Source organism: Pristis pectinata, chromosome 12, assembly GCF_009764475.1.
Source record: "Pristis pectinata isolate sPriPec2 chromosome 12, sPriPec2.1.pri, whole genome shotgun sequence".
Taxonomy (NCBI): domain Eukaryota; kingdom Metazoa; phylum Chordata; class Chondrichthyes; order Rhinopristiformes; family Pristidae; genus Pristis; species Pristis pectinata.
The window spans coordinates 162,197-187,579 of record NC_067416.1 but is presented as its reverse complement, the minus strand read 5'-3'; the positions used below and the strand labels follow the sequence as shown (position 1 = coordinate 187,579).

The following is a 25,383-nucleotide window of genomic DNA, read 5'->3' as shown; positions in this document are numbered from 1 at the left end:
TCTGTCCACTTGTGTAGCCACTTTCAATGAGTCAGTGACACCCACCCCAAGGTCTCTCTGCTCTTCAACACTGTTAAGGGTCTTGCCCTTAAGAGTGTACTGCCTCTTGACATTAGTCCCACCAAGGTGCAACACCTCACATTTATCCAGGTTAAACTCCATCTGCCATTTCTCTGCCCACATCTGCAGCTGATCTATATCATGCTGTATCTGTCACCAGTCTTCTACATGATTCACAACTCCACCAATCTTGGTATTGTCTGCAAACTTCCAAACCCACCCATCAACATACTCATCCAGGCCATTTATGTCCATCACAAACAGCAGAGGTCCCAGCACAGATCCCTGTGGAACACCACTACTCACAGGCCTCCAGCCCAAATAAGTCCCTTCAACCACCACCCTTTGTCTTCTACAGGCAAGCCAGTTCTGGATCCACACAGCCAATTCTCCACTGACCCCATGCATCTGAACTTTCTTGATTAACCGATTATGTGGGACCTTGTCAAGTGCCTTACTGAAGTCCGTATAGATGACATCCACAGCTCTACCTTCTTCAATCTCTCTCATCACCTTGTCAAAAAACTCAACCAGGTTAGTAAGACACAACTTGCCCCGCACAAAGCCATGCTGGCTTTCCCTAATCAAGCCATTGGATTTCAGATGCTTGTATATCCTATCTCTGAGAATTTTCTCCAGCAATTTCCCTGCAACTGACATGAGAATCACTGGTCTGTAGTTCCCCGGATTTTCCCTTGTCCCTTTCTCAAATAGAGGAACAACATTAGTCACTTACCAGTCATCCAGGACCGCACCTGTGGTCAAAGGGGCCACAAAGATACTGGTCAAGGCTCCAGCAATTTCCTTTCTCGCCTCCCTCAGTAACCTGGGGTATATCCCATCGGGCCCTGGGGATCTATTCACCTTAATATTGTTTAGGAGACCTAATACAACCTCCTCCTTGACCTCTAAATGCCCTAACATGTTTAAGAGATAAGATATTTATCTATTAGTCACATGTACATCAAAACGCACAGTAAAATACGTCTTTTTATGCCCTCAGTTCCAATTTCTGCGTCCTGCATGTCCCTTTCCTGGGTAAATACAGAAGAGAAAAACTCATTCAGAACCTCACCCACATCCTCTGCATCCAAACATAGATTCACTTCTTTATCCTAAAGTGGTCCTACCCTCTCCCTCATTATCCTCTTATTCCTGACGTAGGTATGGAATCCCTTTGGATTCTCCTTAATCCTACTCGCTAAGGACTTTTCATGGCCCCTCCTGGCTTTCCTAATTCCTTTCTTGAGTTCATTTCTAGCTTCTTTATATTCCTCATGTTCTCTGTCTGATCCTAACTTCCAAAGCTCTACATACTTGTCTTTTTTTTCTTGACTAAGTTCAGTACTTCTCTGGACATCCAAGGTTCCCTTATTTTTCCATTCATGTCCTTCCTTCTAATCAGGACATATGTGTCCTGTACTCGGTATATTTGATCCTCAAACACTTTCCACATGCTCGACATGGACTTGCCAGCAAAAAGGTTTTCCCAGTTTACTAGACCTAGTTCCTGCTTTATGCCTTCATAATTAGCCCTGCTCCAATTTAAAATCCTCCCACTAGCCCTATACCTATCCTTATCTATAGCTAGCCTGAAAGTTAATGAGCTGTGGTCACTGTTCCCCAATTGCTCACCCACTAAAAGGTGAGTCACCTGGCCAGGCTCATTACCCAACACCAGGTCCAGAATAGCCCCTCCCCTTGCTGGACTGTCAACATATTGATTTAGGTATCCCTCTTGGTTACACCTAACAAATTCTGCCCTATCTGACCCCCTGCACTAAAAAGGTCCCAATTTATATCAGGGAAATTGAAGTCTCCCATGACCACAACCCTGTAATTTTTACACATTTCTCTAATCTGTGTGTATATCCATTCCACAATGTCCTGGTGGCTATTGGGAGGTCTATAGTACACCCCCAAGAGAGTGATGGCACCCTCCCTTTTCCTGAGTTCGACCCATATAGACTCTGTATTCGAGCCCTCCGTTATGTCTCCCCAAATTGCAGCTAATATATTATCTCTAATTAGCATTGCAACTCCTCCTCGTCTTGTACCACCCTCTCTATTCTTCCTAAAACTTCAAAACCCTGGTACATCGATCACCCATTCCTGTCCCTCCCTCAACCAAATCTCTGTCATGGCCACAACATCATAGTTCCATGCTCTAAGTTCATCACTCTTGCCTATAATACTCCGAGCATTGAAGTACGAACACTTCAAACCACTCGTCCCATTACATCGTTATCAGGAATCTGCCTAATACTACATTCCCTGACATCAGCCCTCCTACCCGTTCCCTCACTTACTGACCTGTTTTTCCAGTTCCCATCCCCCTGTGAAGCTAGTTTAAATTTATAATGAGGTGATCAGAACTGAACACAATACTCCAAGTGTGGTCTAACCAGACTTCTGTAGAGCTGCAACATTTCCTCGTGGCTCTTGAACTCAATACCCCGCCTAATGAAGGCCAACACACCATACGCCTTCTTAATAACCCTATCAACCTGCGCGGCAACCTTGAGGGATCTACGGACATGGACCCCAAGATCCCTCTGTTCCTCCACACTGCTAAGAATCCTGCTATTAACCTTGTATTCTGCCTTCAAATTCAATTTCCCTAAGTGTATCACTTCACACTCTCCGGGTTGAACTCCATCTGCTACTTCTCAACCCAGGTCTGCATTCCATCAATATCCTCTTGTAATCTACAGCAACCTTCTACAGTATCCACAACACCACCAACCTTTATCATCAGCACACTTACTAACCCACCCTTCCACATCCTCATCCAAGTCATTTATAAAAATCACAAAGAGCAGGGGTCCCAGAACAGATCCCTGTGGAGCACCACTGGTCACCAACCTCCAGGCAGAATACGCTCCATCTACCACCACCCTTTGTCTTTTATGAGCGAGCCAATTCTTTATCCACACAGCCAAGAGTCCCTGGATCCCATGCCTCCTGACTTTATTTTTAATTTTTAAAAATTTTTTTTTTATTTACAGCTTGGTCACAGGCCCTTCCGGCCCAACAAGTCCGCGCCGCCCATTTTTTAAACCCAAATTAACCTACCCGTACGTCTTTGGAATGTGGGAGGAAACCGGAGCTCCTGGAGGAAACCCACGCAGACACGGGAGAACGTACAAACTCCTTACAGACAGCGACGGGAATCGAACCCTGATCGCTGGTGCTGTAATAGCGTCGCGCTAACCGCTACACTACCATGCCTTTCTGAATGAGCCTTCCGTGAGGAACCTCATCAAATGCCTTACTAAAATCCATTACACCACATCCACTGTCTACCTTCAATGTGCTTTGTCACATCCTCAAAGAATTCAATCAAGCTCATGAGGCACGACCTGCCCCTCACAAAGCCATGCTGACTGTCCCTAATCAGCCTGTGCTTCTCCAAATGCCCATAAATCCTGTCTCTAAGAATCTTCTCCAGTAATTTGCCCACCACTGAAGTAAGACTTACTGGCCTGTAATTCTCTGGTTTGTCCCTACTCCCTTTCTTGGACGAAAGAACAACATTTGCCACCTTCCAAACATCTGGCACTGCTAAGGTGCACAATCTCTTCCCTCGCTTTCCATAATAACCTTGGTTATATCCTGTCCAGCCCCAGTGACTTATCTATCCTAATGTTTTTCAAAAGTTCCAGCACATCTTTCCTCACGTTGACATGCCCAGTGTATCAGCCTGTTGTATGCCATCCTCACAAACATCAAGATCTCTCTCACTGGTGAATACTGAAGCAAAGTATTCGCTACCTCTTCTGACTCCAGGCACATGTTTCCTCTTTTATCCCTGATCGGTGCTACCCTCAGTCTAGTCATCCTCCTGTTCTTCAACATGTAGAATCCCTTGGGGTTTTCCTTAATCCTACTCGGCAAGGCCTTCTCATGCCCCCTTCTAGCTCTCCTAAGTCCATTCTTAAGTTCCCTCCTGGCTACCTTGTAACTCTCACAAGCACACTCACAGAGACTCACCTCTTTTCAAAGCTCCCACTCCAAATCTCACTCCAACTCGCAACTCTGCAAGGTGAAACGCACAAGATAGGACCTCTCCCGCACATAGCCATGTGGCCAACCCTAATAAGTCAATGCTTTTCCAAATGCGAGTAAATCCTGTCTCGCATTCTCCAGTAATTTTCCTACCAGTGATGTAAGACTGACCAGCCTATAATTTCCTGGTTTGTCTCTGTTGCCCTTCTTGAACAAAAGAACAACATTAGCTATTCTCCAGTCTTCTAGCACTTCAGCCATAGCTCAAGAGGATACAAAGATCTGTGTAAAGGCACCAACAATCACCTCCCTCACTTCTCTCAGTATCCTGAGATAGATCCTATCAAGCCATGAGAACTTATTCACTTTCATGTTTTTCAAGACACCTAACATCATTTCTTAACATCGACAAGCTCTAGAATATCAATGTACCCTTTCCTAATCTCTCTATCGTCCATGTTCTTCTCCTTAAGTACTCATTACAGGGCGGGAACTCACCTCATCATTACAGAACAGGAGTAAGCCATTTGGCTCCTGGAGTCTGCTCTGCCATTTAAGAAAATCGTGACTGATCACTGTCATCTTTTCAGGATAACTTTGTCGGGAAGTAATTGCTGATCTTTGCTGATGTAGCCAGTTAGCAAAAATTGAGAGGCAAGTGCATTAATTGAAGTGGCTGCTGTAGTTTGTATGCAAATTATATCTATACATATGGAGCAGACGAATAGTCTAACACGGGGCTGATTATTCTTAACGTATATTGCTTTACTTCTATTCTTATAGCCAAATTGTAAATGAATTATTTCACTTTCTGTTTTTTTGCCATTAATCTATAAAATATTTTATGGGTCTAACAAAATATTAACTCCAAAGTTACAGTTCATTATACAGTGACATGCTATAAAAATAGCAAAAATGTTGTAACATTTATTAACTACTGATACTGATAGCTGCAAAGCATTGCCCATCTGTTGCAATCTTATCTAATTTGTGATCTTAGTTAGCATCATATTAACACAAGAACACAATAGGCAAGAAGTAGGCTACCTGTTTTCTGAAGTCTGCCTTGCCATTCAATATGATCATGGCTGATCTACACTGACCTCAACTCTTGTGTTCCAGTTCCCCATAACCTGCAATTTCCTAATCTTTCAAAAATATGTAGGAAAAGAAGCTGGAGAAAGGGTCAAATGGCAGCTGTCCTCAGCCTCCATTGTTTGTAATATTTGCCTGTAATATTTTACTGCTGAAATCACTATTTAAGTTTCCAGACTTAAATAATTATCACTCACCGAGAATATTTTTCTGGAATAAGGTGTAATTACTACAAGGACACATGGGAATATGAAGAGGCCATTCAGCCTTTGAGCCTGTACCAACACTTACTGAGGTCTTGAATGATCTATTGCCTCACAGCATTAAGCAACCTTTGTTACGTAAATTTTAATGCCTTGGGTATAGGACCATAAGATATCGGAGCAGAATTCGGCCATTTGGCCCATCGAGTCTGCTCCACCATTCAGTCGTGTCTGGTTTTTTTCTCAACCCCATTCTCCTGCCGTCTCCCTGTAACCTTCAATGCCCTTAGCCAATCAAGAACCTATCGATCTCTGGCTTAAATATACCCAATGACTTGGCCTCCACAGCCCTCTGTGGCCATGAATTCCACAGATTCACCACCCACTGATGAAGAAATTCCTCCTCATTTCAGTTCTCAAGGGACGTAGCTTTATTCTGAGGCTGTGCCCTCAGAACCTAGATTCTCCCAGTAATCGAAACATCATCTCCATGCCCATTCTGGAACACAGAACAGGACCTTCGGCCCACAATGTTGTGCCGATATAGCTATTCCCTCCTACCTACAGAATGCCCATATCCCTCTATTTTCCTCTCATTCGTGTACCCATCCAAGCCCCTCTTAAAAGCCCCCAATGAATTTGCCTCCACCACCCTATCAGGCAACGCATTCCACGCATTCACCACTCTCTCAGTAAAAAAAAATGTACCCCTCACATCTGTTCTGAACCTACCCCCTCTCACCTTAAATGCATGCCCACTGGTACTGGATCGGTCAATTATGGGAAAAAGATATTGTTTGTCCACCCTATCTATGCCCCTCATAATTTTATATACTTCCAACAGATCACCCCTCAGCCTCTGCCGCTCCAGAGAAAAGAGCCTAAGTTTGTTCAGCCTCTCCTGAAAGCACATGCCCTCTAATCCAGGCAGCATCCTAGTTAACCTCCTCTGCACCCTTGCTAAAGCCACGACATCCTTCCTATAGTGAGGTGACCAGAATTACATGCAATACTCTAAATGCAGCCTAACCAGAGTCCTATAGAGAATCATCATAACTGTACTCAATACCCCGACTAATAAATGCAAGCATTCCATAAGCCTTCTTAACCGCCCTGTCTACCTGTGTAGCCACTTTCAATGAGTCATGGTCTTGCACCCCAAGGTCTCTCTGCTCTTCAACACTGTGTACTGCCTCTTGACATTAGTCCTACCAAGGTGCAACACCTCACATTTATCCGGGTTAAACTCCATCTGCCATTTCCCTGCCCACATCTGCAGCTGATCTATATCACGCTGTATCGGTTGCTAGTCTTCTACACTACTCACAACTCCACCAATCTTGGTATCGTCTGCAAACTTACGAACCCATCCATCAACATACTCATCCAGGTCATTTATGTACATCACAAGCAGTTGAGGTCCCAGCACAGATCCCTTCTATCCAGGCCTTTCAGTATTTGGTATAAAAAGGAGATATCTTGCGAGTGGAATGTTACAGGAGATTTTGAAATGGCTGGATAATAACTTAAAAATGAAGGGCAAAGTGCCGCAGTACAGAGGCAAAATACTACAAACACTCCAAATCTGAAATAGAAGCAGAAAGTATTCAGGGAATATCCATGGAGTGAAACAGATTTATGTTTCAAGTTGAAGCTGTTTATTGAGAACAGATAAAGTTTTAATTAAAAATCATTGATCTGAAACATTAATTCTAATCCTCTCTCTTCATGAATGCTACCAGCCCACAGGTATTTCCGGTATTTTCTGAATATTTTGATTCATATCAGGATAACAAAATAGAAAAGGGCAGGAAGGAAGTCCTGTTGAGAGTGTATCAGGAGTTAGAAATTAAATTCAAAAGCAAGACCCAAAATTGGAAAACTGGACGGTACCTTTACTTAAGAAGGGCTGCAAAGACAAGCCAGGGAACTACAGATCAGTGAGCCTCACAAGAGTGGTGGGAAAGTTACTGGAGGGGATTCTGAGAGACAGGATCTCTCTACATTTGGAAAGGGAAGGACTGATTAGGGATAGACAGCATGGGTAGCAAATTACTCTCAAATTTCATTGAGTTTTTTGAAGAGGTGATCAAGAGGATTGAGGAGAACAGTGTGGTAGTCGTTGTCCACATGGACTTTAGCAAGGCATTTGACAAGGACCAGCATGGTAGGTTGGTCTGGAAGTTGGATCACATGGGATCCAGGGTGCGCTTGCCAATTGGATACTAAATTGGCTTGGTGGAAGGAATCAGAAGGTCATTGGTAGTGTTGGAGAACAAAGAGACTTGGGGTACAAGTACATAGTTCCCTGAAAGTGGTGACGTAGTTAGGGTGGTGAAGAAGGCATATAGTCCCTTGCCTTCATCGGTTGGGACATTGAATACAGGTGTTGAGATGTGATGTTAAGGATAGGGGAGTAAATGTACCTGCCTCTACCACTTCTCTGGCAACGAATAGACCAGGAATAAAAGTGTTAAATAGAGGGAAGGCCAACTTCATGAAAATAAGACAGGATTTGGCAAAGGGAGACTTGGAAGCTTTCAAAGGAGAAATAGCTAGAGTTCAGAGCCACCCTGTTCCTGTAAGAGTGAAAGCCAAGGAATACAGGAGCAGGGTACCCTGAATATTAAAGGATATCACGGATTGGATAAAGAGAAAAATGCAAGTAAATGGCAGTTAGAGAACTACAGACTGAGGAGTCCTGTCAAGAGTATACAAAGTAAAGAGAGAAACTTAAAAAGGAAATTAGGAACACAAAGTGGGGTCACAAAATATCACTGGCAGACAGGATTAAAATAAGTACAAAGGTGTGTTATAATTGGATTAAAGACAAAAGAATAAAAAGGAAAGAGTAGGGTCCATTAGGGACAACGGGGGCAATCTGTGTATGGAGCTAGAGGATGTAGGTGAGGTCGGAAATGATTACCTTTCATCAGTATTCACAAAAGTAATGAACTTTGTGGTTGGAGAATTCAGTGAAGGGGAAGATGAAATTCCAGTGCAAGTATCCATAAATAAAGAGGAGGTAATCAATGCTTTGGTGGACGTGAAGGTGGATAAATTCCCAAAGGGAGATGAGATTTATCCCAGGCTGCTATGGGAGGCAAGGGAAGAGACTACTGTGGCTCTGGCTGAGATTTTTACAGCTTCACTGGCTATGAGTGATCTACCAGATAACTGGAGGATGGCAAATGTAGTCCCATTTTTCAAGAAGGACAGCAGGGAAAAGCCTGGCAATTACAGACCTGATCAGTAATTATCAGAAGTTATTTGAAAAAATTCTGAGTGACAACATTGATAATGTCTTGGAAAGGCAGGGACTGATTAGAAATGGCCAATATGGCTTTGTCAAGGGCAGATCTTGTCCAACCAATCAGAATGAATTTTTTAAGGAGGTAACAAAGTGTACTGACGAGGGCAGTACGGAAGATGTTTCTTACATTTCTGAAGGCCTTCAACTAGGTTCCACATTGGAGACTGGTTAGAATCAGAATCAGGTTTATTATCACATATGTCATGAAATTTGTTGTTTTGTGGCAGCAGTACAATGCAAGATATAAAGACATAAAAATTACTATAAGTTACAAAAATAAATAGAAGTGCAAAAGAGGAAGAGTGAGGTAGTGTTCATGGATTCATGGACCGTTCAGAAATCTGATGACGGAGGGGAAGAAGCTGTTTCTGAAATGTTGAGTGTGGGTCTTCAGGCTCCTGTACTCCTCCCCGATGGTAGTAACGTGAAGAGGGCATGTCCTGAGTGGTTAGGGTTCTTAATGATGGAAGCCACCTTCTTGAGGCACCACCTCTTGAAGATGTCCTCGATAGCAGGGAGGGTTGTGCCCATGACGGAGCTGGCTGAGTCGACAACCCTGTGCAGCCTCTTTCAATCCCGCACATTGGAGCCTCCATACCAGGCAGTGATGCAGCTAGTCAGAATGCTCTCCACTGTACATCTACAGAAATTTGCAAGAGTCCTTGGTGACATACCAAATCTCCTCAAACTTTTAATGAAGTAGAGCCACTGGTGTGCCTTCTTCGTGATTGCACTCTCTCCCAGGGCACCAATGCTCAATACAAGAGGGCGTGGCTTTAAGGTAATGGGTGGGAGAGATATCAGAGGGAGGTTTTTCACCCAGAGAGTGGTTGGTGCATGGAATGCGCTGCCTGGGGTGGTGGTGGAGGCTGATACGTTGGTCAAGTTCAAGAGATTGTTAAATAAGCATATGGTGGAATTTAAAATAGACGGATATGTGGGAGGGAGGGGTTAGATAGTCTTAGGCGTGGTTTAAAGGTCGGCACACCATGGTGGACCGAAGGGCCTGTATTGTGCTGTATGGTTCTATGGTTCTAATGTGTTGGGCCCAAGATAGATCCAAGATAGATGCCCAGGAACTTGAAGCTGCTCAGCCTTTCCACTGCTGACCCCTCAATGAAGACTGGTGTGTGTTCTCCTGACTTCCCCTTCCTGAAGTCCGCAATCAATTCCTTGGTCTTGTTGCGACACACTCAACCAGCTGATCTATCTCATTCCTGTAGGCCTCCTCATCACCATCTGAGATTCTGCCAACAACAGTGGTGCCATCGGCAAATTTATAGATGGTGCTTGGTCCAAAAGGTGGGGCCCATGGGATGTAGGGAAAGTTTGTAAATTGGATCCAAGGAGAACTGAGGGACTGCTGTGTGCTATGTCTCACTGAAAAGTGGCTTACACCTGCTTCACCTGACTGTGCCATTCAACCTGAGGGCTTCTCAATCCATCGAATGGACCGTACAGCGTCCTCAGGCAAAGTTAAAGGCAGAGGGGTCTGCTTCTTTATCAATAACTTGTGGTACTCGGACGTGACAGTCCTGGCGAGCTCCTACTCACCCAACCTGGACTATCTAACGGTGAAGTGTCGACCATTCTATCTGCCAAGGAAGTTCACTTCAGCTATCCTGATGGCAGTCTACATCCCATCACAGATGGACATGAAGCCTACACTCAATGAGCTATACTCTGCGGTCAACAGCCTTGAGACAGGATACCCTGAGGCCCTCTTCATTATCGTAGGTGACTTCAACCAGGCCAACCTCAAGAGGGTGTTACCAAAATACTACCAGCACATCTCCTGCTCCACCAGGGGCGCTAACACCCTTGACCACTGCTATACAACCATCAAAGATGCCTTCCAAGCCACCCCTCGCCCTCACTTTGGGAAATCAGACCACCAGGCTGTGCTCCTTCTCTCAGCATACAAACAGAAGCTGAAACGGGAGGATCCGGTACAAAGAGTCGTGCAATGCTGGTCTGAGGAAAAAGCTGAGCTCCTACGCGACTGCTTTGAGACAGTGGACTAGTCCATATTCAAACACTCAGCTACCACCCTAAATGAGTATGCCACCACCATCACAGACTTTATCAGCAAGTGTGTGGAGGACTGTGTACCAAAGAGGACAATATGGGTGTTCCCAAACAGGAAACCATGGATGAACCGGGAGATCCACTCCCTACTGAAGGAGAGGACTGCTGCACACAAATCTGGTGATCCTGATCTGTTCAAGAAATGGAGATATGACCTTTGGAAAGCTATCAGGAATGCCAAGAGGCAATACTGACTCAAAATAGAATCCCAGACCAGCTGTCAGTTATGGCAGGGCTTAAATGCCCTAACAGGCTACAAGACGAAGACAGGCTGCATATTTAACAACAGTGCATCCCTTCCTGATGAGCTTAACGCATTCTATGCGCGTTTTGAGCACAAGGGAAGTGGATTGCCACCACCCACCCTGATAGTCTCTAATGCAACTGAACCTGTGGCCACTGTTGAGGATGTAAGATCAGTCTTCCAGAGAGTGAACACGAGCAAAGCATCTGGCCCAGATGGTGTCCCTGGCCACGTGCTCAGATCTTGTGCTGATCAGCTGGCAGAAGTATTTGCAGACATATTTAACCTCTCCCTGCTTCAAGCCCAGGTTCCCACCTGTTTTAAGAAGACCACTATCATCCTGGTACCGAAGAAAAGCAAGGTAACATGCCTCAATGACTACCGACCAGTGGCTCTGACATCCACCATCATGAAGTGCTTTGAGAGGTTGGTCACGGCACAGATCAACTCCAGCCTCCCAGACAATCTCGATCCACTGCATTTCGCCTATCGCCGAAACAGGTCTACAGCGGACGCCATCTCCCTGGCTGTACACTCAGCTCTGGAGCATCTGGACAGTAAAGACACCTATGTTAGACTATTGTTTATTGACTATAGCTCTGCCTTCAATACTGTAATCCTAAGCAAACGTCACCAAACTCCGAGACCTAGGACTCAACACCTCCCTCTGTAACTGGATCCTTGACTTTCTAACAAACAGACCGCAATCAGTGACGATAGGCAGCAATACCTCCGGCACGATTATTCTCAACACTGGTGCCCCACAAGGCTGTGTCCTCAGCCCTCTAGTCTACTCCCTATATACTCATGAATGCATGGCCAGATTCTGCTCTAACTCCATCTACAAGTTTGCAGATGATACCACCATAGTAGGCCGTATCTCAAACAGCAATGAGTCGGAGCACAAGAAGGAGATGGAGAGCTTAGTAGCACGGTGTCATGACAACAACCTTTCCCTCAATGTCAACAAAAGAGCTGGTCATTGACTTCAGGAAAGGGGGCGGTGTACATGCACCTGTCTACATCAATCGTGCTGAGGTTGAGAGGGTTGAGAGCTTCCAGTTCCTGGGTGTGAACATCACCAACAGCCTGTCCTGGTCAAATCACATAGATGCCATGGCCAAGAAAGCTCACCAGCACCTCTACTTCCTCAGGAAGCTAAAGAAATTTGGTATATCCCCTTTGACACTCACCAATTTTTATTGATGCACCATAGAAAGCATCCTATCTGGATGCATCATGGCTTGGTATGGCAATTGCTCTGCCCAGGACCGCAAGAAACTGCAGAGAGTTGTGGACACAGCTCAGCGCGTTACGGAAACCAGCCTCCCCTCCTTGGACTCTTGTCTTTACCTCTCGCTGCTTTGGCGAAGCAGCCAGCATAATCAAAGATCCCACCCACCCGGGTTATTCTCTCTTCTCTTCTCTTCCATCAGGTAGAAGATACAGGAGCCTGAAGGCACGTACCACCAGGCTTAAGGACAGCTTCTACCCCACTGTGATAAGGCTATTGAACGGTTCCCTTATACAATGAGATTGACTATGACCTCACGATCTACCTTGTTGTGACCTTGCACCTTATTGCACTGCACTTTCTCTGTAGCTGTGACACTTTACTCTGTACTATTATTGTCTTTACCTGTGCTACCTCAATGCACTCTGTACTAACTCATTGTAACTGCACTGTGTTATGAATTGACCTGTATGATCGGTACGCAAGACAAGTTTTTCACTGTACCTTGGTACAAGTGACAATAATAAAGCAATACCAATACCAGAAATTGGCTTGGTGATAGGATACGGAGGATGATGGTAGAGGGTTGATTTTATGAATGGATGTCTGTGATCATTGGTTTTCCAAAGGGATCAGTATTAGGACCCTTGCTGTTTGTAATATACGTGAATGAGTTGGATGTGGATGTAGGAGGTATAATTGTAAGTTCGCAGGTGGCCCTAGGGAGTGCTCCTAGCAGACCGAGTTAGGGAATTGGAGCAGCAGCTGGACGAACTACGGATCATTCGGGAGGCGGAGGCAGAGATAGATAAGAGTTATCGGGAGATAGACACACCGATAAGACAGGAGGAGAGTAACTGGGTAACTGTCAGGAGAGGGAAGGGGAGCAGGCAGCGAGAGCAGAGCACCCCTGTGGCTGTCCCCATCAATAATAGGTATACCGCTTTGGATACTGTTGGTGGGGATGACCTACCAGGAACTAGTTGCGGAGGTCTGGTCTCTGGCACCGAGAGTGGACCCTCAACTCAGAAGGGGAAGAAGGAAGAGAGGAGAGCGGTAGTGATAGGGGATTCTATAGTCAGGGGGATAGATGGGATATTCTGTGGGGATGATCGGGAATTCCGGATGGTCTGTTGCCTCCCTGGTGCCAGGGTCCGGGATATCTCAGATCGGGTTCAGGTTATTCTCAGGAGGGAGGGCGTGAACCCAGATGTTGTGACCCATGTAGGGACTAACGACGTGGGCAGGAAAAGAGAGGAGGTCCTGCGTAAGGAGTTCAGGGAGTTGGGTGCTAAGTTGAGGGGCAGGACATCCAGGGTAACAATCTCAGGATTGCTACCTGTGCCACATGCGAGTGAGGAGAGGAATAGGAAGATTAGGCAGATTAATACGTGGCTGAGGGGATCGTGCGAGAGGGAGGGCTTCAGGTTTATGGATAATTGGGATTTGTTCCAGGGAAGATGGGATCTGTTCCAACGGAACGGTTTACACCTGAATTGGAGGGGTACTGACATTCTTGCAGGAAGGTTTGCTAATGCTGCTCGGGGGGGTTTAACCTAAATTTGCGGGGGGAGGGGATCCAGAATGAGAGAGAGGATAGCGAGATGGAGGGTAGAGGACAGGTAGGAACTACACAATTTTGGAACATTAATACGAATGGAGAGAGGAGAAATGGGTTAAAAATCCTATATCTGAATGCACGGAGTGTCAGGAATAAGGTAGGCGAGCTTGAAGCTCAGATACGAATGGGTAAGTATGATGTTGTTGGGATAACGGAGACATGGCTGCAGGGAGATCAGACCTGGGAAATGAATTTTCAAGGGTATACATGCTGTCGTAAGGACAGGAAGGTGGGCAGAGGGGGTGGGGTGGCCCTGTTGGTGAGGAATGAGATTCAGTCCCTTGCAAGGGGGGACATTGAATCAGGAGAAGTAGAGTCAGTGTGGATAGAACTGAGGAACTGTAAGGGCAAAAAGACCCTAATGGGTGTTATCTACAGGCCTCCGAATGGTGGCATGGATATTGGGTGCAAGCTGAATAGTGAGTTAATGTTGGCATGTGGCAAGGGTAATGTCACAGTAGTTATGGGGGATTTCAATATGCAAGTGGACTGGGAAAATCAGGCTGGTACTGGACCCCAGGAAAGGGAGTTTATAGAGTGCCTCCGGGATGCATTCTTGGAGCAGCTGGTACGAGAGCTGACCAGGGAGAGGGCTATTCTGGATTTAGTGCTGTGTAATGAGCAGGATTTGATAAGAGAACTTGAAGTAAAGGAGCCATTGGGAGGCAATGAACATAACATGATAAGTTTTTATCTGCAATTGGAGAGGGAAAAGGGCAAATCAGAAGGGTCAATTTTGCAGTTGAACAAAGGAGATAATGGAGCCATGAGGGAGGAGCTGGCTAAAGTTGACTGGGCGGGCATCCTAGCAGAATTGTCAGTGGAACAGCAATGGCAGGTATTCTTGGGAATAATGCACAAGGTGCAGGATCAGTTTATTCCCCAGAGAAGGAAAAACTCAAAGAGGGGAAAGGAGCCACCGTGGCTGACAAAGGAAGAAGTATGGCAGAGCCAAGCTGAGTGGGAAGATAGAAGATTGGAAAATGTTTAAGGTGCAGCAGAATTTAACTAAAAAGGTAATTTGGGAATTAAAAATGAGGTACGAAGGCAAGCTAGCCAGGAATATTAAGGAGGATAGCAAAAGCTTTTTTAGGTACGTGAAGGGAAAGAAGTTAGTTAGGAACAATGTTGGGCCCTTGAAGACCGAATCGGGTGAAATTATTACGGGAAACAGGGAGATGGCAGTCGAATTTGATAAGTACTTTGGATCTGTCTTCATGGGGGAAGACGTAAGAAATCTCCCAGAGGTAAGGATGGACAAAAGGCAGAGGGTGACAGAGGAACTGAAGTGGATTGACATTAGGAAAGAAATGGTAGACTAATGGGGCTGAAGACTGACAAATCCCCAGGTCCAGATGGTCTGCATCCCAGGGTACTAAAGGAGGTGGCTCTAGAAATTGTGGATCCATTGGTGATCATTTTCTGATGTTCCTTAGATTCGGGGTCAGTTCCTGAGGATTGGAGAATGGCTAATGTTATCCCACTTTTTATGAAAGGAGGGAGGGAGAAAACGGGGAACTATCGTCCAGTTAGCCTAACATCTGTGGTGGGGAAGATGCTAGAGTCGATTATTAAGGATGAAATAGCGGCATATTTGGATAGCAATGATAGGATTGGGTCGAGTCAACATGGATTTACCAAGGGCAAATCATGCTTGACTAATCTACTGGAGTTTTTTGAGGATGTAACCAGGAAAATAGACGAGGAAGATTCAGTGGATGTTGTATACCTCGACTTTCAGAAGGCATTTGATAAAGTGCCGCACAGGAGATTGGTGGGTAAAATTAGGGCTCATGGAATTGGGGGGCGGGTATTAACATGGATAGAAAACTGGTTGGCGGATAGGAAACAAAGGGTAGGGGTGAATGGATGTTTCTCAGAATGGCAGGCCGTAACTAGTGGGGTGCCACAGGGCTCGGTGCTGGGAGCGCAGCTGTTTACGATCTATGTTGATGATTTAGATGAAGGCATTGTGAATAACATTAGCAAGTTTGCTGATGATACAAAGTTGGGTGGCAGTGCGACATGTGTAGAGGAAGTTAGGAGAATTCAAGGTGATTTGGATAGGTTGGGTAAGTGGGCAGATACTTGGCAGATGAAGTTTAATGTGGATAAGTGTGAGGTTCTCCACTTTGGGAGCAGGAACAGGAAGGCGGATTATTATCTGAATGGTGTGGAGTTAGGTAAGGGGGAAATACAAAGGGATCTAGGAGTCCTTGTTCATCAGTCACTGAAAGTGAATGAGCAAGTGCAGCAGGCAGTGATGAAGGCTAATGGAATGTTGGCCTGTATTATAAGGGGAATTGAGTACAAAAGCAAAGAGATTCTTTTGCATTTGTACAGGGCCCTGGTGAGACCACTCCTGGAGTATTGTGTACAGTCTCCAGGGTTAAGGAAGGATATCCTGGCTATAGAGGGCGCGCAGCGTAGGTTTACGAGGTTAATTCCGGGGATGTTGGGACTGTCTTATGCTGAGAGGTTGGAGAGACTGGGATTGTACACGCTGGAATTGAGAAGATTGAGAGGGGATCTGATTGAAACATACAGGATTATTAAGGGATTGGACAAGATAGAGACAGGAAATATGTTCCAGATGTTGGGGAAGACCAGGACCAGGGGGCATGATTTAAGAATAAGGGCTAGGCCATTTAGGACAGAGGGGAGGAAAAACTTCTTCTCCCAGAGGGTTGTGACTTGGTGGAATGCACTTCCTCAGAGGGCAGTGAAGGCCAATTCTCTGGGCACTTTCAAGAAGGAGCTAGATAGGTTTCTTATAGATAGGGGAATCAAGGGATATGGGGACAAGGCAGGAACAGGATATTGATTGTTGAGGATCAGCCATGATCTCAAAATGGCGGTGCAGATGCGAAGGGCCGAATGGTCTACTTCTGCTCCTATTGTCTATTGTGTTATAAATTGGTAAATGGCTTGCCCATGGAAGACAGTGAGTACTGTTGGAAGGGTGTTATTCTGGCTACAGTTCCATGACCAATTGTGTTCCACAGGATCAGTACTTCATGTATGGGAATAGTATACACAATGGCAGGACCCTTAACAGCATTGATGTACAGTGGGCTCTTGGAGTCCAACTCCATAGCTCACTGACTCGAGGGACTTATGGAGAGAGTTTGAGCAGATTGGAATTTGATTCATTGACAGGTAGGAGAATGAGTGGTGATATCACAGACGTGTATAAAATCACGAATGGCATAGATAGCATCAGTGCACACAGTCTTTTCCCCAGGGTTGGGGAATCAAGAACTAGAGGGCATATGTCTAAGGTAAAAGTGGAGAGATTTAATAGGAACCTGAGGGACAACTTTTCACCCAGGGGGTGGTCAGTACATGGAATGCGCTGCCAGTGGAAGTGGTTGAGGCAGGTACATTTAACATTTAAAAGCCACATGGACAGGTGCATGGATAGAAAAGGTTTAGAGGGATAGGGACCATACGCAGGCAAATTGGACGAGTTTAGATGGGAATCATGGTCAGCATGGACAAGTTGGGCTGAAAGGCCTGTTTCCATGCTGTATGACTCAATTTTGCTTCTTGTAGTTATGGGCGATGAGGTGGAAAATCTTTAGAAATAGCCACGGTTCTAGATTGAATTCAGTTTCAGGGTGATTGTTTGACTGATATTTACAGTAATTGAGGCAGAAGTGAAAAAATTGTCTTTGTAAATTTGTAATCATTTCTTCCCAGATATCAAGGCAAAGAGGGATGGGCACCAGCATCCTATCTGAGAAAAGTCAAAGATGAACTCTCTCCAAGGAAAAAGCCTGTTAATGGGCCAGTGGAGATCATTGGGAACATCATGGAGATAAGTAACCTGTTGAACAAGAAGACAAGCAGTGAGAAAGACCTTCAGACTGAGAATGAGTCCAAACTTTATGATCATCCTCCACTAACTGCAAAGGAGATCAGCCTTCCACTACCTTGTGAGCAGTCCAATGGTGAAGTAACTGCATTAATGGCAACAGAAAAGAGATTCAGCCGAGCCACACCAGGATCCCCAGCTGTTGCCAGGATCGCTCCACAAAGAGCAGAGATAGGTACAGCATTATTTTCTATGATAACTAAACACAATTCAACTAAAATAGTCTTCACTTTTACAGTTGTTTAGCATTGATATTGGGCAGTAGCAGTTCAGAATATAAGATTTTAGGGTATCAAAAGTGAATCATATAATATTGTTTTTCATGAGGATGATAACTGAGTATTGCATCTCATCTGCACTGGAATAAAATGTTTCTATTTAGGAGCAACTGCACTTTTATGTTTATGTCCTTAAATCTGAGATTTCTCAACTAGTGGAAATGGTATCTTAAAAGACTTAATCAAATCATTCCCTGGTTCCACAGTACTATGCCCTTCTACTTCATTTAACAATCTCTCGTATGGAATTTATAAAGTCCAAATAATCCACATCAATGTTTCAGCCTCATCTCATCTGCTGGTTACAAGCTTGAAAAATTTCCAATAGGTTTGTCAAACATGATTCCCCTTTCATATATCCAAGTCGACTCAGACCAATCCTTTTGTTATTTTCTAAGTGCTCAGTTATCACTTGCTTGACAATATATTCCAGCATCTTCCCTACTAATAATGCAGGCAAACTCTGAATCGTCTTTCCCTATTTTCTTAAATTGTGGGGTTGCATTTGGTACCTTCGGATCACATGGGAACTACTCTAGTTCCAAGGAAGTTTGGAATATGATAACCAGGGCATTGGCAATGTCCATCAACATCTTCAAAAGTCTAGGATGCAGGTCATCAACATCAGGGGATTTCTCATCTTTCAGCCCATTCCCTTCTTCAATTCAAATTTATTTCTAATGCTAATAGTGTTGTAGTTCTCCAGTATTCCCTGTGTCTTTCTTTGATGTCAGGCACAAAATATTTGTTTAATTTCCTAAAAGTTAAACGGTACAATTTCTTCTTTTTCAGTCCGTGAGGAATCCACATTAACCTGCTAATCTGTTACTTTTTACAAATAAATGGAGGACCCTCTATGTTACTTACTAATCTGCACTCATTTTCAACATTCCCTTTACAACAGTGCCTTGGTTATCCTTTGTTGAATTCTAAAATTTGCCCAATCCTCAGGTTTACTGTTTTTCTGACAACTTTATGTGCTTTCCTCTTTGATATAATACCATTTTCATCTTCTCTTAATAACCAAGACTGGACCACTTTCCCTGTTAGGTTTTAGAACCATAGAAAAACTACAGCAGAGAAAACAGGCCATTCGGCCCTTCTAGTCTGTGCCGAAACATTATTCGGCTAGTCCCATTTACCTGCCCACAGCCCATACCCCTCCAGACCTCTCTCGTCCATGTATCTATCCAATTTACTCTTCAAAGTTAAGAGCGAGCCCGCATTTACCACATCAGATGGCAGCCCATTCCACACTCCCACCACTCTTTCAGTGAAGTTCTCTCTAATGTTCCCCCTAAACCTTTCCCCTTTCACCCTAAAGCCATGTCCTCTCATACTTATCTCTCCTAATCTAGGTGGAAAGAGCCTACTTGCATTAACTGTCTATGCCCCTCATCATTTTGTAAACCTCTATCATATCTCCCTCATTCTTCTCCGCTCCAAGGAATAAAGTCCTAACATGCTCAATCTTACCCTGTAACCCAACTCCTAAAGACCTGGCAGCATTCTAGTAGATCTCCTCTGCACTCTTTCAATCTTACTGACATCCTTCCTGTAGTTTGGTGACCAGAACTGCACACAGTATTCTAAATTTGGTCTCACCAGTGACCTATACAACCTCACCAAAACATTCCAACTCCTATACTCAATGCTTTGATTTATAAATGCCAGGATGCCAAAAGCCTTTTTTACAACCCTGTCTGCCTGTGACTCTACTTTCAAGGAATTATGTATCCGAACTCCCAGATCCCTTTGTTCCTCCGCACTCCTCAGTGCCCTACCATTTACTGTGTATGTCCTCCCTTGATTTGTCCTTCCAAAATGCAACACCTCACACTTGTCTGCATTAAATTCCATCTGCCATTTTCTGGCCCATTCTTCCAGTTGGTTCAGATCCCTCTGCAAGCTTTGAAAGCCTTCCTCGCTGTCCACTACACCTCCAATCTTAGTGTCATCCGCAAATTTACTAATCCAATCTAACACATTATCTTCTAGATCATTGATATATACAACAAACAACAATGGCCCCAACACAGATCCCTGAGGCACACCACTAGTCACAGGCCTCCAATCTGAGAAACAACCATCCACAACCACTCTCTGTCTTCTCCCTCTCAGCCATTTTCGAATCCAGTTTACAACCTTTCCATGGATACCCATTGACTGAACCTTCTGAACTAATCTCCCATGTGGGACCTTGTCAAAGGCCTTACTAGAGTCCATGTAGACAACATCCACAGCCTTACCTTCATCTACTTTCTTAGTGACCTCCTCAAAAAACTCCACAAGATTCGTTAAACACGATCTACCACGCACAAAGCCATGCTGACTATCCTTAATCAACCCTTGGCTGTCCAAATACTTATATGTCCTATCTCTCACAACACCTTCCAATAATTTACCCACTACTGATGTCAGGCTCACTGGCCTGTAATTACCCGGTTTACTCTTCGAGCCTTTCTTAAACAATGGAACAACACAAGCTATCCTCCAGTCCTCTGGCACCGCACCGGTTTTATTTTCCCTTAAAGTAATATATTAGATAGCCTGGGTTTATTCTCACTGGAATGTAGGTGGCTCAGTGGTGACCTTATAGAGGTTTACAAAATTATGAGGGGCATAGATAGGGTAGAGAGTCTTTTTCCCAGGGCAGTATAGTCTAGGACTAGAGGCTGGGTGTAAGGTGAAAGGAGAGAAATTTAAAGGAGATTTGAGGGATAAGTTTTTCACATGGAGGTGGTAAATATTTGGCACGAGCTGCCAATGGAGGCAGATACTGTTGCAATGTTTAAAAGGCATTTAGACAGCTACTTGGATAAGAAAGGAGTAGATGGATACAGGCCTAACGCAAATGAGATTACCGTGGACAGGTATCATGATTGGCATGGATGAGGTGGGCTGTCAGGGCCCATTTCTGTGCTGTATGTTTCTACGATTCTGAGATATAAAGCTTCATTGCACTAAAGCCATGACCATTAATTGGCCAGTGTAAATTGCCCCTACTGTAAATGGTAGAATCTGGGGGGGGGGGGGGGTGGTGAGGGGGTGGAGGGGTGGAGATGGAGGGTGTTGATGAAAATCAAGGGGGAATAAAAAGAATGGGATTAATATAACATTAGTGAAAATGGGTGGTTGATGGTTAGTGCCAACTCAGTGTCGCACTGAGTTCGCACTAACCATCATGGACTGGAGTCTATGATGAGAAGGCATGTGAGATTCTCCTATCCGAAAAGCTCGACTTGTCCTGGGACAAAGCATGCTCCACAGCTTGTCACGGGGGGCAGTCAAGAGAGGCATTACCTATATTCAACCGACTCCAGCACCACTTATTCAGGCAGTACTGGAGCGAGAGCCCCCTCCTGAAAACCTCAGTGTTTGCCAGCATTTGCAGACCCGCGGCTTCCAGTCAAAATCATATCAGCCTTCAAAGAGATGCCGTCGCTGTGGTGAAAGTCATGTCTAGTGGTCCAACTGCATGCATCAAAAGACCGTCAGCCGGTTCTGTCAGAAGGTAGGGCACCTCGAGAAGATGTGCTTTGGAAAACAACGTACCACGGGAAGGCAACAGAATTCGGCCATCAACTCCACGTAATGAGGCGGTCACTGCGAAGAAACATAGAAAACCTACAGCACAATACAGGCCGTTCAGCCCACAAAGTTGAGCCGAACATGACCCTACCTTAGAAATTACTAGGCTTACCCATAGCCCTCTATTTTTCTAAGCTCCACATACCTATCCAAAAGTCTCTTAAAAGACCCTATTGTATCCGCCTCCACCACCATTGCTGGCAGCCCATTCCACACACTCACCACTCTCTGAGTAAAAAACTTACCCCTGACGTCTCCTCTGTACCTACTCTCCAGCACCTCAAACCTGTGTCCTCTTGTGGCAACCATTTCAGCCCTGGGAAAAAGCCGCTGACTATCCACACGATCAATGCCTCTTATCATCTCATACACCTCTTTCAGGTCACCTCTCATCCTCTGTCGCTCCAAGGAGAAAAGGCCGAGTTTGCTCAACCTGGCATGCTCCCCAATCCAGGCAACGTCCTTGTAAATCTCTTCTGCACCCTTTCTATGGCTTCCACATCCTTCCTGTAGTGAGGTGACCAAAACTGAGCACAGTACTCCAAGTGGGGTCTGACCAGGGTCCTATATAGCTGCAACATTACCTCTCGGCTCCTAAATTCACTTCCACGATTGATGAAGGACAATACACCGTATGCCTTCTTAACCATAGAGTCAACCTGTGCAGCTGCTTTGAGCGTCCTATGGACTCGGACCCCAAGATCCTTCTGATCCTCCACACTGCCAGGAGTCTTACCATTAATACTATATTCTGCCATCATATTTGACCTACCAAAATGAACCACTTCACACTGTATCTGGGTTGAACTCCATCTGCCACTTCTCAGCCCAGTTTTGCATCCTATCTATGTCCCTCTGTAGCCTCTGACAGCCCTCCACACTATCCACAACACCTCCAACCTTTGTGTCTTCAACAAACTTACTAACCCATCCCTCCAGTTCCTTTTTCAGGTCATTTATAAAAATCACGAAGAATAACGGTCCCAGGACAGATCCCTGAGGCACACCACTGGTCACTGACCTCCATGCAGAATACGACCCGTCAACAACCATTCTTTGCCTTCTGTAGGCAAGCCAGTTCTGGATCCACAAAGCAATGTCCCCTTGGATCCCATGCCTCCTTACTTTCTCAATAAGCCTTGCATGGGGTACCTTATCAAATGCCTTACTGAAATGCATATACACTACATCTACTGCTCTTCCTTCATCAATGTGTTTGGTCACCTCCTCAAAAAATTCAATCAGTCTCGTAAGGCAGGACCTGCGCTTAACAAAGCCATGCTGACTATTCCTAATCATATTATTACCTCTCCAAATGTTCATAAATCCTGCCAATCAGGATCTTCTCCATCAACTCACCAACCACTGAAGTAAAACTCACTGGTCTATAATTTCCTGGGCTATCTCTGCCCCCTTTCTTGAATAAAGGAACAACATCCGCAACCCTCTAATCCTCCAGAACCTTTCCCGGCCCCATTGATGATGCAAAGATCATCGCCAGAGGCTCAGCAATCTCCTCCCTTGCCTCCCACAGTAGCCTGGGGTACATCTCATCCGGTCCCGGCGACTTATCCAACTTGATGCTTTCCAAAAGCTCCAGCACATCCTCTTTCTTAATATTTACATGCTCAAGCTTTTCGGTCTGTTGCAAGTCATCACGACAATCACCAAGATCCTTTTCCACAGTGAATACTGAAGTACCTCTGCCATTTCCTCCGGATCCACACACACTTTCCCACTGTTACACTTGATGGGTCCTATTCTTCCACGTCTCATCCTCTTGCTCTTCATATACCTGTAGAATGCCTTGGGGTTTTCCTTAATCCTGCCCGCCAAGGCCTTCTGATGGCCCATTCTGGCTCTCCCAATTTCCTTCTTAAGCTCCTTCCTGTTAGCCTTATAATCTTCCAGATCTCTAACATTACCCAGCTCTGTGAACCTTTTGTAAGCTTTTCTTTTCTTGACTAGATTTATTACAGCCTTTGTACACCACGGTTCCTGTACCCTACCATAACTACCCTGTCTCATTGGAACGTACCTACGCAGACCTCCACACAAATATCCCCTGAATATTTGCCACATTTCATCCGTACTTTTCCCTGAGAACATCTGTTACCAATTTAAGCTTCCAATTTCCTGCCTGAGAGCCTCATAATTCCCCTTACTCCAATTAAATGCTTTTCTGACTTGTCTGTTCCTGTCTCTCTCCAATGCTCTTGTAAAGGAGATAGAATTATGATCACTATCTCCAAAATGCTCTCCCACTGAGAGATCTAACAGCTGACCAGGTTCATTTCCCAATACCAGATCAAGTACAGTCTCTCCCCTTGCAGGCTTATCTACATATTGTGTCAAGAAACCTTCCTGACCACACCTAACAAACTCCACCCCATCTAAACCCCTTGCTCTAGGGAGATGCCAATAGATATTTGGAAAATTAAAATCTCCAATCACGCAACTCTGTTATTATCACACCTTTCCAGGATAAGTTTCCCTATCTGCTCCTCGATATCCCTGTTACTATTGGGCGGCCTGTAAAAAACACCCAGTAAAATTATTGACCCCTTCCTGTTCCTAACCTCCACCCACAGAGACTTTGTAGACAATCCCTCCATGACATGCACCTTTTCTGCAGCCATGATACTATCTCTGATCAGCAATGCAACACCCCCACCTCTTTTGCCTCCCTCCCTGTCCTTTCTGAAACATCAAAAACCCGGCGCTTGAAGTAACCATTCCTGTCCCTGAGCCATCCAAGACTCCGTAATGGCCACCACATCATAGCTCCAAGTACTGATCCACGCTCGAAGCTCATCCGCTTTGTTCAATAAAATAGACACATCTCAAACCGTCGGTCTGAGCGCGTCTCTTCTCTATCACCTGCCTGTCCTCCGTCTCGCACTGTCTACAAGCTTTCTCTATTTAAGAGCCAACCACCTCTTCCCCAGTCTCTTCGGTTCCCACCACCCAACAATTCTAGTTTAAATTCTCCCCAGTAGCCTTAGCAAATCTCCCCGCCAGGATAATGGTCCCCCTGGGATTCAAGTGCAATCCATCAATTTTGTACAGGTCACACCTGTTCCAAAAGAGGTCCCAATGATCCAGAAATCTGAATCCCTGCTCCCTGCTCCAATCCCTCAGCCACGCATTTATCCTCCACCTCATTCTATTCCTATACTCACTGTCGTGTGGCACAGGCAGCAATCCGGAGATTACTACCTTTGCGGTCCTGTTCTTTAGCCTTCTGCCTAACTCCCTAAACTCACTTTTCAGGACGTCATCCCTCTTTCTACCTATGTCGTTGGTACCAACATGTACCACAACTTCTGGCTGCTTTCCCTCCCGCTCAAGAATGCTGTGGACCCGATCAGAGACATCCTGGACCCTGGCACCTAGGAGGCAACGTACCATCTGGACTTCTCGCTGATGTTCACAGAACCTCCTGTCTGTTCTCCTGACTATCGAGTCCCCTATCACTATTGCCCTCCTCTTCTCCTCCCTTCCTTTTTGAACAGCAGGACCAGTCCCAGTGCCAGAGACATGGGTACTGCCGCTTGATCCCTGTAGGTTATCCCCCTCAACAGCATCCAAAGCGGAATACCTGTTTTTGAGGGGAACAGCCTCTGGGGTCCTCTGCACTGTCTGCCTGTTCCCTTTCTCTCTCTCTCCGCAGACAGTCACCCATCTATCTGCCTCCTGGACCCTAGAAGTACCTGCTCTAAGGAGGGGGTGATGCACAGCATCTACATAACTCTCTCCCTCCCTGATGCT

The 25,383-nt window shown here is 45.2% G+C and overlaps 1 protein-coding gene across 4 annotated transcripts in view; it reads left to right on the top strand.

Annotated features, from left to right (window-relative positions):
* Positions 1–25,383, top strand: part of sh3pxd2aa (SH3 and PX domains 2Aa) — a 434,682-nt gene that overhangs the window by 372,333 nt on the left and 36,966 nt on the right. For all 4 annotated transcript variants that reach the window (XM_052027259.1, XM_052027258.1, XM_052027260.1 and 1 more), the window contains one exon: positions 17,569–17,918. In XM_052027259.1, the coding sequence (XP_051883219.1) occupies positions 17,569–17,918 (350 nt within the window). The remainder of the gene's footprint in view (positions 1–17,568; positions 17,919–25,383) is intronic.